General features: G+C 46.9%; 1 protein-coding gene across 1 annotated transcript in view; it reads left to right on the top strand.

The window, feature by feature from the left end:
• Positions 1-1,714: 1,714 nt before the first annotated feature.
• The window catches only part of LOC109288128 (D-beta-hydroxybutyrate dehydrogenase, mitochondrial-like), a 31,725-nt gene continuing 18,711 nt past the window's right edge, over positions 1,715-14,728 (top strand). The window contains exons 1-2 of the mRNA XM_019503514.1: positions 1,715-2,734; positions 6,155-6,265. Of these exons, the coding sequence (XP_019359059.1) occupies positions 2,711-2,734; positions 6,155-6,265 (135 nt within the window). The 5' untranslated portion in view covers positions 1,715-2,710. The remainder of the gene's footprint in view (positions 2,735-6,154; positions 6,266-14,728) is intronic.

Raw genomic sequence — 14,728 nt, 5'->3', positions numbered from 1 at the left:
GAGCGCCCCTGCCCTGGCTCGCGGCTGGCCGGCACGGAGCGTGAGCCGCATTTCAGGGGTCTAGTTTTACTGCAGGGAAAGGCCGGAGCGCGCGGGCAGGGGGCGGACAGCTACTCGGTTCCGTGCGGGGTGCCGGGCGTGCACGTACATGTATCCCTGATCTGCCACGGGGAACAAGCTAAAACATGGCAGGTACACATCGGACGGTTTTTTACCTCGATCAGGACTAGCGAGGATCACAAACTCTCAGCAAGTTGAGAGAGAGCACAGCATGATGACAGGTCTCTTTAGGATCCACGACCCCAACAGACCGTGGCGGGGTGGAAGGTCTAAGTTACTCCTAGCACTTGCCACGTTTCGGATGAACCAGCTCAAGGAAGGGGCCTGGGCGTCCCTAGAAACAACGCACACCGCTCCGCTCCGCATCTAGCCCAGGGGTCAGCAACCCCTGGCACGTGTGCTGAGCATGGCACGCCAGGCCATTTTGGTCGGCACGCCACTGCCAGCCCGGGCTCTAGGCAGCTGCTGCCAGCCCCGGCGCCCGGGCTGCTCCCGCAGGCGGCTCTGAGGCTGCAAGCAGACCTGTCCCACCGGCCCCGTAGACATTGTGGTTTTGTCAGCACTCCCGCCAAAAAACGTTGCCTGCCCCTGGTTTGGATGTTAGGTGCCTAAGCAATGTTGTGGTAAAAAAAATATGGAGAATATTATAATACAATTATTTAAAGACAAATCAATGGGGTGCAAAAGTAAATAATAAGGAGATTGGCTCATCCCAAAGTAAATGCCTGTGGATGAACCTTAGAAAGGGATTTTTTTACGCAACCAGAAAATGTAAATAATGCAAAGCAGCCTAAAGCCTCCAGCGTGGCAAGATGACGAGTACGGACGCGCCTTCAGAACGTCCCCAAGATAAATCCGTGCCAAAGGACAGCACGTCTGCCCGCAAGAAGAGGGTGCAGAAGCAAAGCCAGAACAGAACAGAAAAGCCAGGCCCATCAACATGGTACTTCCTGAGCAGAGCAGAGCAGAGCAGCCCACAATTGGAATAAACAAATGAAGCTGATGGCCACTGTACAACTGGGGGGTTGGGAGGATCCAAGAAAAAAAGCAAATATGTATCTTGTATCTCAAGAGGGCTAATGCAGAACTAGATGGGAGTTCAGAGCACTTCTTGTAGGGTTTGCAAAGGGTCTCGCAGGGGGTGACTACAGGTCTAGAGTCTATAGCATCATAGAAATTAAGGGCTGGAAGGGACCTCAAAGGTCATCGAGTTCAACATCTGCACTGCTTCCACGGTGCTCTCGGGGAGGGATGCCCTGCCCACCTCCAGTCACACACCCCAACAGTGAAGCGACTCATGAGACGTCACCCTGTGGTTGCTCTTGAGACCTCTGTGCTTGAAACCAGCTACAAGGGGGAGAGTCGTGGAGGCCGAAGCCTTCATGCTCAGAAGGGAGCAGAACGCTGACCTGCACGTTGAGAACACCCGGACTTATTGCGGGTGATAGAAGTTGTGAAGAGGATGCCAGACCTCATTTCTTGGAGCCCAGGAGATGAGCAGGAACCTGAACGTGGAGCAGAGCATCTTGCATCTGCTCTGCCGGGGTTCTTACCCTGTCCTCTGACGCAGCCAAGCAGGATGCTGATTAGCTGGACCAAAGCACCAGTTCAAGCTGGTGATTTCTCTGTGAAGACCAGTAGGCTTTGTGTTATTTCAGCAAGTTACATCCTTGCTGCTTGCAAGGATTATGAAAGAGTCATAAATGAGCTTGACCTGTGCTGCCAGGAGTTCCTAGCTCTGGCTTTCTGCTGCATGTACATGCAGGCCCATGCACTGCTGTCCAGTGTCCAGACACCCCTCCCCTTGCTGTCGCTGCGTAGGCCCTCCCAGATCTGATCTGTCTCACTCAAATAAGCACAGAAAGCAGGCCTGCTTCTACACGGAGACTTCACAGAGCAGCAGCACATCTTCACTAAGCAATTCACAACATCAGGGTGTTAGGAAAACCCATAGGTCAGAGGCAGGCTGGGCTGTTCAGCAGAGCAGTGTTACCAGGGGCTGGATGCTTTTCTCAGTAGCCATAAACTGAATGCTTTTATATGATTATGAAATCACTTCATCACTTTGGTACACTTGGAGCAATCCCTTCCTGGGGTCCCAAAGCTTAAGAGCGTGGTAAGGCAGTGTAGAAATAAGGGTTTGGTGTTGGAACAGGCAAAGTTCAGTATCATAACTGCTTGTTTTGAACTGAAAATGCATCTCCATTCTATGAGATAACAAGGAGATAGTCAAGGATGGGTTCAAAGGGGAAGGACCCTGAAAAACAAGGGAGAGAGGGAACATCAGTGAGTCTAGACAAGTCTGGGTAGGTTTCCAAATCGCTTGGCTTCACTGAACCTTGCTTCTGTTGCAGTAAGAGGGTCTAGTTCTGTGTTCTGTGAAAATCACAACTTATTTTAAAGCTAATCAGACCCTGTTTTTAAGTAAGGTCATTTATGGTTTCTCTCTGTGACCGCTCTGAGATCTGCCAGGACTACAGGACATCTTCCCAAGCACTTAGTCTGCATCACTGAGGCATGTGAACCCCTCCAAGCCACTAGTGCATTGCTTATGCTCACAAGAGGCCTGTGAGCTAGGGAGAGCTCTTACCTCCATTCTGCCCAGAAAGAGCTGAGGAGCAGAGCAGTGAAGAGACTCGCCCATGGTCCCATGATGAGCTGGGGGCAGAGCCAGGTGTCAAACGCCAGGTATCCCCCCGTCCCCATGGCTTTCCCAAATAATACAAGCAATTCTTCAAGCCACATGCAGGCACAAAACCAATCGGTGCATGGGCAATGGTCCCCTAGCTCTTCTCACCTGAAAGCAGAGACCCTGATGTGCAGTTTGTCCAAGGCTGAGGAGAACAACCTGCCATAGCAGGCATCACCCTTTCTTATTTTCCACTTCTCATTACATAAAGAACAATTTATTTTGTCATGTCATGGGTCAGGGAGTGCCCCTTGCAGAAGCACAGGAGCCAAGAAGGAAAAGACCTGTTGGGCAATATCTCATCCATACCACATAGGTTCAGGACAATCCCCCTCCCTTCAGCATCCAGGACTTTAAGGATGGCACCTCCACTTCCTCTGATGGTGTCATCTCTCTGCAACTCTGGCCTTGCTCTTGCTCTTGGTCTTGCTCTGGACATCTGCACGCACCAGACATACTGGAGAGTCCTCCAGCGGGACACCTACTAACCTGACAATGCCTGTAGGACCCAGCTCTGCAGCTACTGCCTACAAGGGAGCTGCTTGTAATCAATCTGTTCATTACTAGCAAGTAGGGGTGTGGCAGGTGGTATTGGCAAGCTGTTTCTGTTGCATGCAACTTCCTGCATTTCTGCCACTCTTCACACAGATAAGAGCCATATCTCAGTGCTTTGCTCTGCTTTCTTTCTCCCCACTTCCCCTCCCCTCCATGGTACCACGCAGCTGCCTAGCTCCAAGAGCTGCTGAATCAAACTCACATGCAGTCCAGTCATCTTCAAATAGATCTTCCCTTATTTTACTCAGCTGAGCCTGGCTCTTCTTGGATCTGCTGATAAGGGAGCTGAGTCCCATTGACTGTGCTGATTCTTGTTCCTTTTGGCCAGCTCCAAAAGGCTGTTGAGCTACTGTATCTTTGGGAACTGACCTGTTTTCAGACTAGAGAGCCCAAGGGCAGTGGCGAAGATCTAAAACTGCACCTCTTTCTGCAGAGAAGAGGATATCAAGGGTTTGGTGTCTGGTGGTGGGTAGACATGGCCAGGATTAGCTCCATGGTCTCACTTGTACACTGGCCAGCTCCAGCCTCACACTGGTCTGAGTCAGTGCAAACAAGATCAGAGTCATCCTTGTGCGTTTAATTCACATCTCCCTTTTGTCCTTCAGATGGTGGGTTGTTTGTATCTGCACTTTGCTCTGAGCCTAGTCAGAACTTCAGATCATCACTCTTGCACAAGCAACAATGCTCACTGTAGGTGGAGGATGGACATAGTCTATTTGGTCACCAGTATCTACTCTGCTTGGTTCTGAACTTGGACATTAGCCATGGTCTGATCCTTACTGCCACTGCCTGTGTTGCCATTGTACTTCTACATCTATCAGCAAAAAGAAAAAATAAGCACATGAGCAACCGGCTGTATTTTATCTGGGACAGGTGATGGAACAGGTCGACAGGGTGCGGGACACTTGTATTCTAGAAACTGCTTCTTGGACAGGAGACCGAGAACAGTGGCTGAAAGCCCCTCTCCAGCCGTATGGGCTGTAATGTCCTTACTGCTTTCCCTAGGGTTGTATTGTCTAGCATCACTCGCTGACAGATAGCACAGCTGTATAGTCGCAGCTTCAGTTTGCAGAGCTAGAGAGCACTGGCTAGGTGTCCCACTGGCTCAATTAGCTGTTGAAGTTTCTTGCTGCATAACTACCGTAGTAGAGAGAATGAAATGGGGGTGAGAGGGAGTTCTCCATCAAAGAAAGGGAGTATTACCTAAGGTTTAGAGCATAGGATGGCTTGGTTAGATTTCATAGACATTAGGGCTGGAAGGGACCTAGGAAGATCATCGAGTCCAGCCCCCAGGACTCGATGGTTATCCTTAGGACTTCTGGTTATCCATAAAGAGACAATACTGCTAAGAGGACAGGCTGAACATTTATGTGGTACAATGTGATATTTGCAGTGTTTCATAAAGACCTGGTAATACACATTCTGTATTTCTACATGCCCCATTAAATAACTCTGAAATGATATAGCACGGAAAATATTCCACATATAGGGGACAGATGCAGAAAAGACCACAAAAAGTCACAGGTATACAAGTAAGAGAAATTCTTCTCTATCATTTGAATGTAGTTTATGCTCTTTTCCCCAGTGTCTCTGTACTGGTATAAAATTAATAATATCCCTTTGAAGTGCTGCTGTTATGTTAGGCTGCTGGCACTTCAAAGAGAGCAGCACAAGTTCTGCCTGATGTTCCAGGTGCATGAGGCAGTATCAGTTAGCTGCAGCTGACTTGAGATGCGTCTTCCAGGGCAAATGCAAAATTTTTAAACTAGCTCATGGGGAAACCTAGGTATTTTGAACTTTCTAAAACTAATTTTGGTTCAGCTGTTCTAGAGATCAGCAAATCCAGCTGCTTCTACATTTTAGACTTTTGCAGCTTACATGCAATGAGAAAATAATCAACCATCCCTCCCCTACTGCAGCAATAATTAGCCATTTGTTTTCACTTTGAATACGAGTCAGACTTCACGTAGCCCTATATGTTCTATAGGTAGGTTCATTTTTGTGATTAGGTCTTATTTGTGTTACTTCAGTTTTTCATTTGCTGTTTACACATACACACATCAGTCCTATGGGGAGCAATGCTCCTCAGCATTTGGGCAGGAATGCTGATGCTCAGAGAGGTGTGGCAAGTGGTCTGCAGTCACCCCCAAGGGAAGGGGCAAAGCAGCAATTAAAACCCAGGTTTCCCTAGGTTCTAGTCCAGTGCTCTATCCTGCTGCAGGGACCAGCCCACTGGATGAGTTGACACCTCATTTGCCAAATGTTAGGGTAAGTCTACGCTGTAGTGACAACATGTCCCCACTCTGCCATTCCTGCTCTCACACCCCACAATCCAGTTTATAAAGTGTATCACCTGTTGGACTAAATGAAAGGACCTTTGCGGTCCTTTCCAGTGCTGATTCAGTGGAACAATCCTGGCATTTCTGGACAAGGGTCTCCAAGTTCTGATCTCCCTGATATTGGCATAAACCAGTAGCAAGTCCATTGAAGTTGATGGGGTTAGCCTGATGTAAACTCAGCAGGAGACTACAGGCACACCCTCTGTGCCTTGCATGTGCAGGTGTTGTTTATACCTGCGCTCACTGGCTGCAAAATACTGCTGTTGGTGTCAGGGAGTGGAGAATTTGGGTCCCGGTAAAACTGTACACGCAGGGTGCAAGGCATGGGAGAATGGAAAGTTAGGTCTTTGAAATGGCCCCTGTTTGGTCATCCCAGATCATAGCCGATATCTGTACTAGAAATATGCAGTCTGATATCTTTGTATTTTAACGGGTTTCTGTGGCACTGCAAAAGGCCCATGTATTACAGTAAGTATCCACTCTCCATATACTGTTGTCTTCCCCTGCACAGGTTGAAGGAAAGGCGGTGCTAATAACGGGCTGCGACAAGGGGTTTGGACATGCCTTGGCAAAGCAGCTTCATGCAAAGGGATTCACTGTTTTTGCTGGATGTTTGCAGACGGTAAGTACTATGCTAAGAAAGATCTCTTGGTGATTAAGGGGGGCACATTTTAAAGTGATAGTGATGTGTCGTATCAACACAGCTAGAGATGGGAAAGCCCTAAAAGTTCCTGTCATTCAGGACTGCCCATCTGCTCTGTTACCAATAGAATTATTTTTGCCAGAGCCCCCCCACAAGGATTGATACGGCAACTCATCTGATGTGGTATCAAGTGAACTTTAGTAGTAACTCCTAGGCAATATTACAGGTTTCCTCCCCGTAATATGACCTGGCAAGTGGCTTCTTGGACGTTACAGTGCTGACCATCGGGGTACCAGGCCTCAGGTCCTTCACTGGGTGTGTGAGATCTTGGTTTCTGGCTCCCTGCTGTTCAAGCAGGGATCCAGAAGCTGTGTCTGTCCTCCCAGGGTCACTGCACGATATACACGTTCCTTTATTTGTCCATCACTATTATAACTTTTCTCATCCTAAATTATCCAATCCCCTGGCACTGTGCCAAGCATGTTCTTTATATGGGGACTGTTGTGCTTTGCTCCCCTAGTGCCCAGTCACAGCACTCCCGTCTCCCAGGGCCACAGAAGGCGCTCTGTTCAGTTTTGTTGCTTAGTTCCGGGAAGGCCTAGACTAGGACTAAAAAGCCTGAGCGTATCCCAGTTTGCCCGCTACATGCTCCACTCTTGAAGGAAGGGTCGGGCTTGCTGACAGCACAGACACAAGGCACCTGTGCCCTTTACAAGAATCAAGGACACAAGTAGATGCTATAAAAGATGGAGCAAGCTGCCCATCGGGGAGCACCGAGACTGGAGTAATACCCATCCCTAGCAGCAGCACCATATATCTAGCCACCCACGACCACTAGCTTCCTTTCTTCCTATTGAAACCCTGGGGGCAGGGGTGAGGGGAAGGGAGGGGGAAGGATAAACTTCACCAAGTACTCTGTTTCTTCTGCTTGCTGCATCCTGTAGTGCAGACTGGGAGGTTTTCGGGGCAGATGCAGTCTCATTACTGCAAGCCTGTGTGGCACCCATGAGGCCTGTAGGCAACACTGGAACGTGCACAGTGGGTGGACTGATCCAGGGGTGGCATGTCACCTCTTTCTGTCTCTTCCTCAGGTGTCACCATGCTGACTTCCATGCTGCCACTTTTCTTTGGGATGCTCTCTCAAACTGATTTCCAGGCATCATCTCATGCTTCACTCAGATCCCATGTGAAACTCTGCTTTTCCTTTTCATGCATGGATCAAGGTGCATCTTAACTGTAGTTTGGCTCCTTGCCCTGCTTCAACTGAAAGCCCCTTACTGCCCTCATGGTTAGAGAACTTTTTTCAGCTTCCAGTTTCAAGTTTCTTTCTGACAGTTGATCATGCCCATTTTTTCTCATGCCAGTGTTGTCCTTTCATTTAAATAGCTATTTTCCCTCTCTGTTATTGCTCCTCCAGTGTATTCTAGACCGTTATATCTCATCTCAGCCTTTGTTTTGCTAGGCTGTACAAGCCTCGTAAGAAACTCTCTATCCCCCTGATCACCCATACATGGCATTTCTGATGAGATCGTACTGGTCTCTCACCAGTGTATCAGTACTTTTGTCTCTGTGCTACAAGTCTGTCTCCTGAAGTGTATCACAGGTTGGCATTTACCTTCTCCACAGCTGCCTAACACTGGTGGTGCAATCTCCTAGTACTTTTCATTCAGCTTTCCAATGGAGAAATCCTAGGGAATAAGAAGCTTGTGATTAGTGCCCAATGCATGACTTGCTCTCTGTGCTATTGAATTTGATCCTGTTTCTGTTACTCCTAAAGTGCATCCATTTTTTCTGTATGATACTCACATCTGCCTCTGCATTGACAACACTTGCTTGTGCTGTTTAGATTTGCCAATAGCAGATAACACAATCCCTTATTTTGTGCCAGCCATTACTGAAAGTGTTAAAAAAGATTAGTGCTATGGCCATTTCTTGAGGAGCTTAGCCAGTGACCTCCCTCCAGCCTGATAACTTCCCTGTTTAAACACTGCCTGTGGCTGTTTGCTTGCTAGCCAGTTGCTTATCAGTCTTACAGTTCTTCTACTAAGCTCCATTTTTAACTCTTCGCTATAACTTTCTTAACTAGTTATTATCTAGGTCAGTGGTTCTCAACTTCTTTGGATTTGAGGCGCCCCTCACTGGTCTCAAGGCACCTGTCCAGCACTCTTTTGAATGGAGTGACACCCAATTTCAAAATGACTTTATATGTAACAGTGCTTACCTCCTTGCAGAGGGACTGGGCCAGAGGGGTGGGAGATGGTTCAGGCAGGGACAAGCTTGAGTCCGCACTTGTCTGCTTAGCTAATCTATCACTTCACGCCTCACTTTTTTTGAAAGCCTCTTAAGCCATGCATACGCTCAAGATCAGGTAAATCTGTAGCTGCCCAGATCTACCCCTGTACCCACTTGAGTCAGAGGTGAGGACAGAAAAGGTAATGCATAAATACTGCATATGCATTACCTTTTCTGTCCTCACCTCTGACTCAAGTCTCTCTCTAAAATATTTGCTACAGGACCTGAGCTCCCACATGCCAGTCCTTTTTTAGCTCTCATCAAAACTTAGGTGGAGTATTCAGCTAGTTCTTGGGCCATTTCTGGATCATTCATGCCCTAATTCGGCTGTGCTGCAAAACACAATAAGGAAAGCAGTGAGCCTGTATTTATACAGCTGAGGAACCTTTTGCCATTTGTTTGGATATTTCTTGCAAATGTTTAGCCTTTGGTCATTTTGATTTGATCCCATCAGGATCTGTATCCCTGCAGTTCTTGGCCTCAGAGATGTGGCTTGCTTTGCTGACGGACCCTTTTTAGCTCGATTGGGTGCCCTTTCCTACATGTCCTCCACTCTCTTTGATTGGTATACAGATCCTGATCTAGTTTTTAGCACCTTTGACTTAAAGAAATTCCAGGCCTCATCCATGTTCAAGTGCTTTCCCTTCTCAGTCCAGCTAACTTCACTGAATCTTTCTCTCATGTTATTAGGTTGCCCTTTTGGAATAGGCAACCTGAGTTACAGCTCTGCTTTGGTTTATCTTTCCATTTAAATATAAACTGAACCAGCTTGTGGTCATTCAAGCAAAGGATTTTAGTGTCTTAAGTAGCCAGCTCTTTGATAGTATCTTCATTACTGTTCAAACCAAGCCTGAAATAGTATTCTTGTCTTGTTGGTTCAGTGACTGTGTGGTTAATAAATATCTGAGCCCTATCACTACTAGTAGCATTTGCTCTTCACTTTATCTGTAAGAAGTTAACGTTTCTGGTATTATTTCCTCTCTCTAACAACTTCACAGAGATCTCTGACCACATGCTGATCTGACCTTGTGTCTTGACAGCATGTTTCCAGTACAGCTTTTTTTTTTTTTTTTAAACTATCTGGCTCCAGGGTGATTTTGACCAAAACTGGCTGTGTTTAATCCATGCTTTCCCTTATTTCTTTGTATGTTACTCAGGTGATAGACTTCCATGCTACCACGCCCCCTTGTCTTTTATTTCCATTGTCCTTGAACAGTGCATGCCCTTCAGTACTTCTGTTCCCCTCAGGCCTGTTGTTTTCTGTATCTCTCTTACATCCTGCTTTGTGTTCTGCACCAGTAATTCAGGTTCCTCCAGTTTGTTGCTTGGTCTCCTGATATTAGAGTACAAACATCACAGTTGTCAGGTACTGACCACACCTCCATTTCCTAAGTGTATTAGGCACTGCTCTGGTCACCAGTATTAGCACACTCCCCCCTGTGCTGTCCACCCATGGACAAGCCTTTGTTCACGCTGTGTCCTTCTTTACCTGATTTTCCTCTTCCCATGGAGATTGGAACAGCCTCCCCAACTCTAGTTTCTGCCTGGTGTCTGGGGAAGAGAGGTCATCAAGCATATTGGTGGTATTTGAATAAGGCAGGGACCTCTGATGCATAAGGGAGAATGTGTGTTGGGGCATCTCTATTGTAAACGTCCTTACCAGCTGCACCTGCAGTGGCATCATATAGGCAGAAATTAGTCACTTAGGACTTGGCAGCTCTTCTTGGGAGCTAAGAAGCAAAAAATACACAGCATCCAGCACTGGAATGGCATGCTTTCTGCTCTGCCTCTGCTTCCAGACAGCCCTAGGTGGTGGCTGTAATGGAGGAGGACAGAGGAATGAAAATTACCTACTGGTTTTCCTGGACCAAGAGGAATGTGAATAAAGAGCAACCAAGAGGAACATGTAAACTCAGTTTGGATGCGAAGCTGGAAGTTCTCTTAATAAAGAAGGTAAAAATGAAATCAGCACTGTTTAGTGTGCTTGAAGTGCAGTAGAAGACACCATTATTTAAAGCTGAGTATGAAGCGTTGGAAGGGGTTGTTTTAATCCGGGTGTTTGGATTGCTCCCAGGACCACTTGGTACAGAAGAATAAGTACAGAACGTGCTGGTAGGTAACTGTTCCTGGCTGCCCGATGTTAGCAAAGGTCATGTTCTCTTCCCACTGCTGAAAGGAAAAAAATGAGCTAGTCCAGAAATGTCAGCTGGCACTTTTCATAATAAGGCAGAGGCCAGAGATTCCTGCTGGATAGTTGCCACCTTTTGGAAGTTTCCATGCAGTCTGTTAGTGCTCGTGTCATGTGCTGGTCTCGCCATAGCAGCTCAGATGCTCACTTTGCAGAGGAGCAGGTGTAAGGGATGAAGTGAGGATGGGACACAATGTTTATGAGGACAGCTATTTCAGGAGACTGGCACAGCAGCTCTGGGCACAGAGGGCAGATGCCACAGGCCAACTAAGTGAACTGAGTTCACCCCACAGTTAGCCTGACTCAGCTGTTCTCCAGGATTACTCTGCTCATTTTAACAAGCAAGAAATTGATTGTGTCTTGGTCACAAGTGAGATGTGTTCCAGAGTGGTAGTGGCCTGGCAGCTATTGGCAGGGGCAGAGTCAGGTTCAGCATTTCTCAACATTTGTAGCTTGATAATTCTTTTTCCAAAGTAAGAAAGTGCAGTGAACCCCACTTACATGTTTTTCACTTTAATAGTAGGTGTAACAGCAGCTGTGCTAAGCCTACACAACTGAGCTGTAGTTGTGTTTCACGAGGCCGACAGAAAAGTCTGAACCTTGGGTGCAGAGTAGAGTGGGATTTTCTTTGCTTTTCATGGAGTAGCTAGCTTTTAGATAAACACCGTGTGACCCTCAGTTGTCATTCACCAGCTGAGAAACAGTGGCCTGGTGCTTAGATCAGAGGGCTTGAAATCAGGAAACTTTGGGCAAGCATGCAGGGATTGCGCTGACACGCATCATGACCGAGCAAGCTGCACTACTTCTCTATGGTTCAGTATTCCTCTGAGTGGACGATGCTTCAGAAGCAGCCAGAGGAAAGGGTCGGGAAGTACAGGAGGTTTTAATTATCCACATACCTGTTGGTAGCAAGTTGGTGCAACCCAGGCAGTTCACTGATGTAGGATGTGCTAGGAAATCTGTGTTTCCATAGGTAGAGGAAACGAAGAGCAGCTGAAAGAGGAGAAACTGAAAGTGAAAGGTAAATTCAGGGACCGTGATCCTATGACCCAGCTCACTAGTCTAAGGAAAGGAAGGTACAAGCATAGCTGAATAAGGAAGGTGGACTTAAAAAAAAGAGTAGACTTCAGCAAACTTGGGGAAGTGGTAGGTAAGGTCTCTTAGGAAGAGAAACTAAGGAGTTTATCTAAGGAGTACAGGACAGTCTCCTTCAGCAACTGCCAGCTGTCTTAAATGCAAAACAGCACACTATCCCAATGAAAAGGAAAGACTAAAATCATAGAAAGAGGCTATTATGGTTGCATCAAGCACTCTTTAATGGTCTGGAAAGAAAAAAGGCCAGAACAAGGAGAGAAGATGAAACAGATGAATTCAAGTCAGGAAGACCTGGTCAGATTCACCCTAAAGTATTTCTCTAATTAGCTGAAGCAGTTTCTGAACCAGCGGTGTTCAAAAAAAAAAAAAGTGAGGGAGAAGGAGACAAGGGCATTATAAACTAGTCAGCCTAACTAATTACCATAAAGACGGGAGAGCACATGAAAACCATCAATTTGTAGATACTTAACAGATAAGCTGGTTAAAAAAGCTGATGGGTTTGTCAAGAACAGATGCTATAAAATCAAAATCTCATTTCTTTCTTTGGTAGGATAACTGGCCCAGTGAATGAGGAGGAAGTGGTAGATGAGATGTATCCTAATTTTAGAAAGAGTTTGACACTATCTTGCATGACAGTATTGTAAGCAAGCTCCGGAAGTAGGGTCTAGATCTCATTGCCATGAAATGGGTATAAATCTAGTCTTGCAACTGGGGTCACCCACCTGTCTTCCCTGGGCCTGGGCCTGGGCCTGTTCATAATTTACATTGATGACTTGGAAGATGAAAGAGAGTAGGCTTATAAACTCTGCAGATTACACCAAGATAGGAGGGTAATAAAATAGCCAGGAGGACAGGAAGCATTTAGCAGACAGGACCACAATTCACAATGATAGATTGGAGAGATGGTCCAAAAAAAAGCAACAAGATAAAATCCATTAAAGACGAGTTCTACACTTAGGAAGCAGAAATCATATGGAAAAATATAATATGGGGAATAACTGGCTAGGGAGAACAACAACAACAAAAGATCTGATCATTTGTAGCAGACTACAAACTAAGAGCGCCAACCACGAGACACTGGCATGTCTAACAAGAGCTGCATTTAAAACATGGGAGGTAATTATTCTGTCCTTCTCGGCCCTGGGAACACCTCAGCTGAGCTGTCAGGTCCTATTTTGGATGTTTCACTTTAAGAACCACACAGACAAAAATGGAAAAAGCGTGGAGGAAAGTAACAAGAAAAGCAGGTTTTGAAACCTGATCCACAATGGAAGTGTGATGAAACTGGGTTTGTTAACTCTTCAGAAACAATATATGGAGAGGGCGGGATGTGAATGAGAATCTGCCAATGTAGAAGTTGTCATAAAGGGAACAATGGTCAGTTGTTTTCCATAGCTACTAAGGGAAGGACGGAGAGAAAGCTGAGCTTCCAACCAGGAAAATCTGTTTTGCAAAAACTTTCTAACTGTCAGGGAGTGAAACACAGGCACAGGTTACAGGTTTGTCATAAACTCCCTTTCATGAGGTTTTGAGCATAGATTAGATAAACATCTGCTGGGGTGACATGGGTATAGTTTATCCCACCTCGGTGCAGGGCTTCGGACTAGACAGTCTTCTGGGGTCCCTCCCACCCCTAGATGTCTGATTTTAATGTGGTGAACATCGGTGTGAATTGGGATACTGCACAGCTCTAATGCTGTGGGCTATCTGTGTAAGGATCTTTGGTAATTGAAGTCAAACTAAGGGGCTAACTGAATTAAGTAATGGCTGATGATTTGACTCTAATATGAATGGAAAAATCTTGGGCAAGACATTAGGTTGGAGGCGTGTAAGCATGTAGGGCCAGATCCAGCAAAAAGCGTGTAGGCACCTAGAAGTCAGGTACTGCCACACCTATCTCTGAGGCATCTCCCTCTTTGGCAGTGTCCAGACCCAAGAGCTCCTTCTACAGTACGGGGAGAGCTGGCTCCTAGGGACGTGGTCCAAAGCATCCAGCACACTCAGCACAGAGCCTCTAACAAATGCCAAACACTAAATGGGGAGGAAGGTGGGAAGGAGATGTCAAATTCCTCCTTTCTCTGCGGCAGAGGTGCCACAGGGATGCCGGGCACTGACTCTGTGCACAGGGGAACCTACCTGTGCTTATGACTTTTCTGTTGAGGAACTAGACCGATCTCATTAAACACAGACACATGCGCACAGATGGAGATGGTGCTGCCACTTCCATTATGTAGTGGCTTGCTGATTAGCGCACTCCCCCAGGCAGTGGGAGACCCCAGCCCGAGTGGGGGCTCCAACTTGCATCTTCCATGACCAGGCCCGAAACAACAAGCTATGTCCCCGTGTTACACCTGAGCACAGACTGTGGGTGGGGACTCTCCAGCCCTCCCATTTGCTGTGCATTGGTGTGGCTTTAAGAAATCAAAGGTTAATTGGGACAGAGAGTATGTAAGAGCAGGCATGACTTGGCAGCCCAGCAGCTGGGGAGGAGGTGGTGGGAGATCCTGGGCTCTGGTCCAGCATTTCTTCTGCACGTTTCCCAATAACTGTATGATGAAAAAAACAGGAAAGCAAATAGGCTGTGGGGTTGGAACCAGCCCCCAGGACTCCACAGGCAAGGGCCCAAACCACTCGAGTACAGAGTGAGGCTCTCTGCGCTCTGTCTTTGGCCCAATACAGTTTGAATTTGTGGCTGTGCAGTAGCATGGCTTCAACGTGAGCATTGCCAGAGTTACCAGCCACAGTCGATGAGAGGTGTAGCATGGCGGCTGTGGACTTTAACCTGTCAGGCTGAGGAGGAAAGTGGACCTGCATCTCCTACTTCTGAAGCCTAGTGATTAGAGCACTTGCTGCTCTAAAATGGGGGG

Source organism: Gavialis gangeticus, unplaced genomic scaffold (assembly GCF_001723915.1).
Source record: "Gavialis gangeticus isolate Ggan-Ray unplaced genomic scaffold, GavGan_comp1, whole genome shotgun sequence".
Taxonomy (NCBI): Eukaryota; Metazoa; Chordata; order Crocodylia; family Gavialidae; genus Gavialis; species Gavialis gangeticus.
This window is presented reverse-complemented; position numbering and strand designations above follow the sequence as displayed.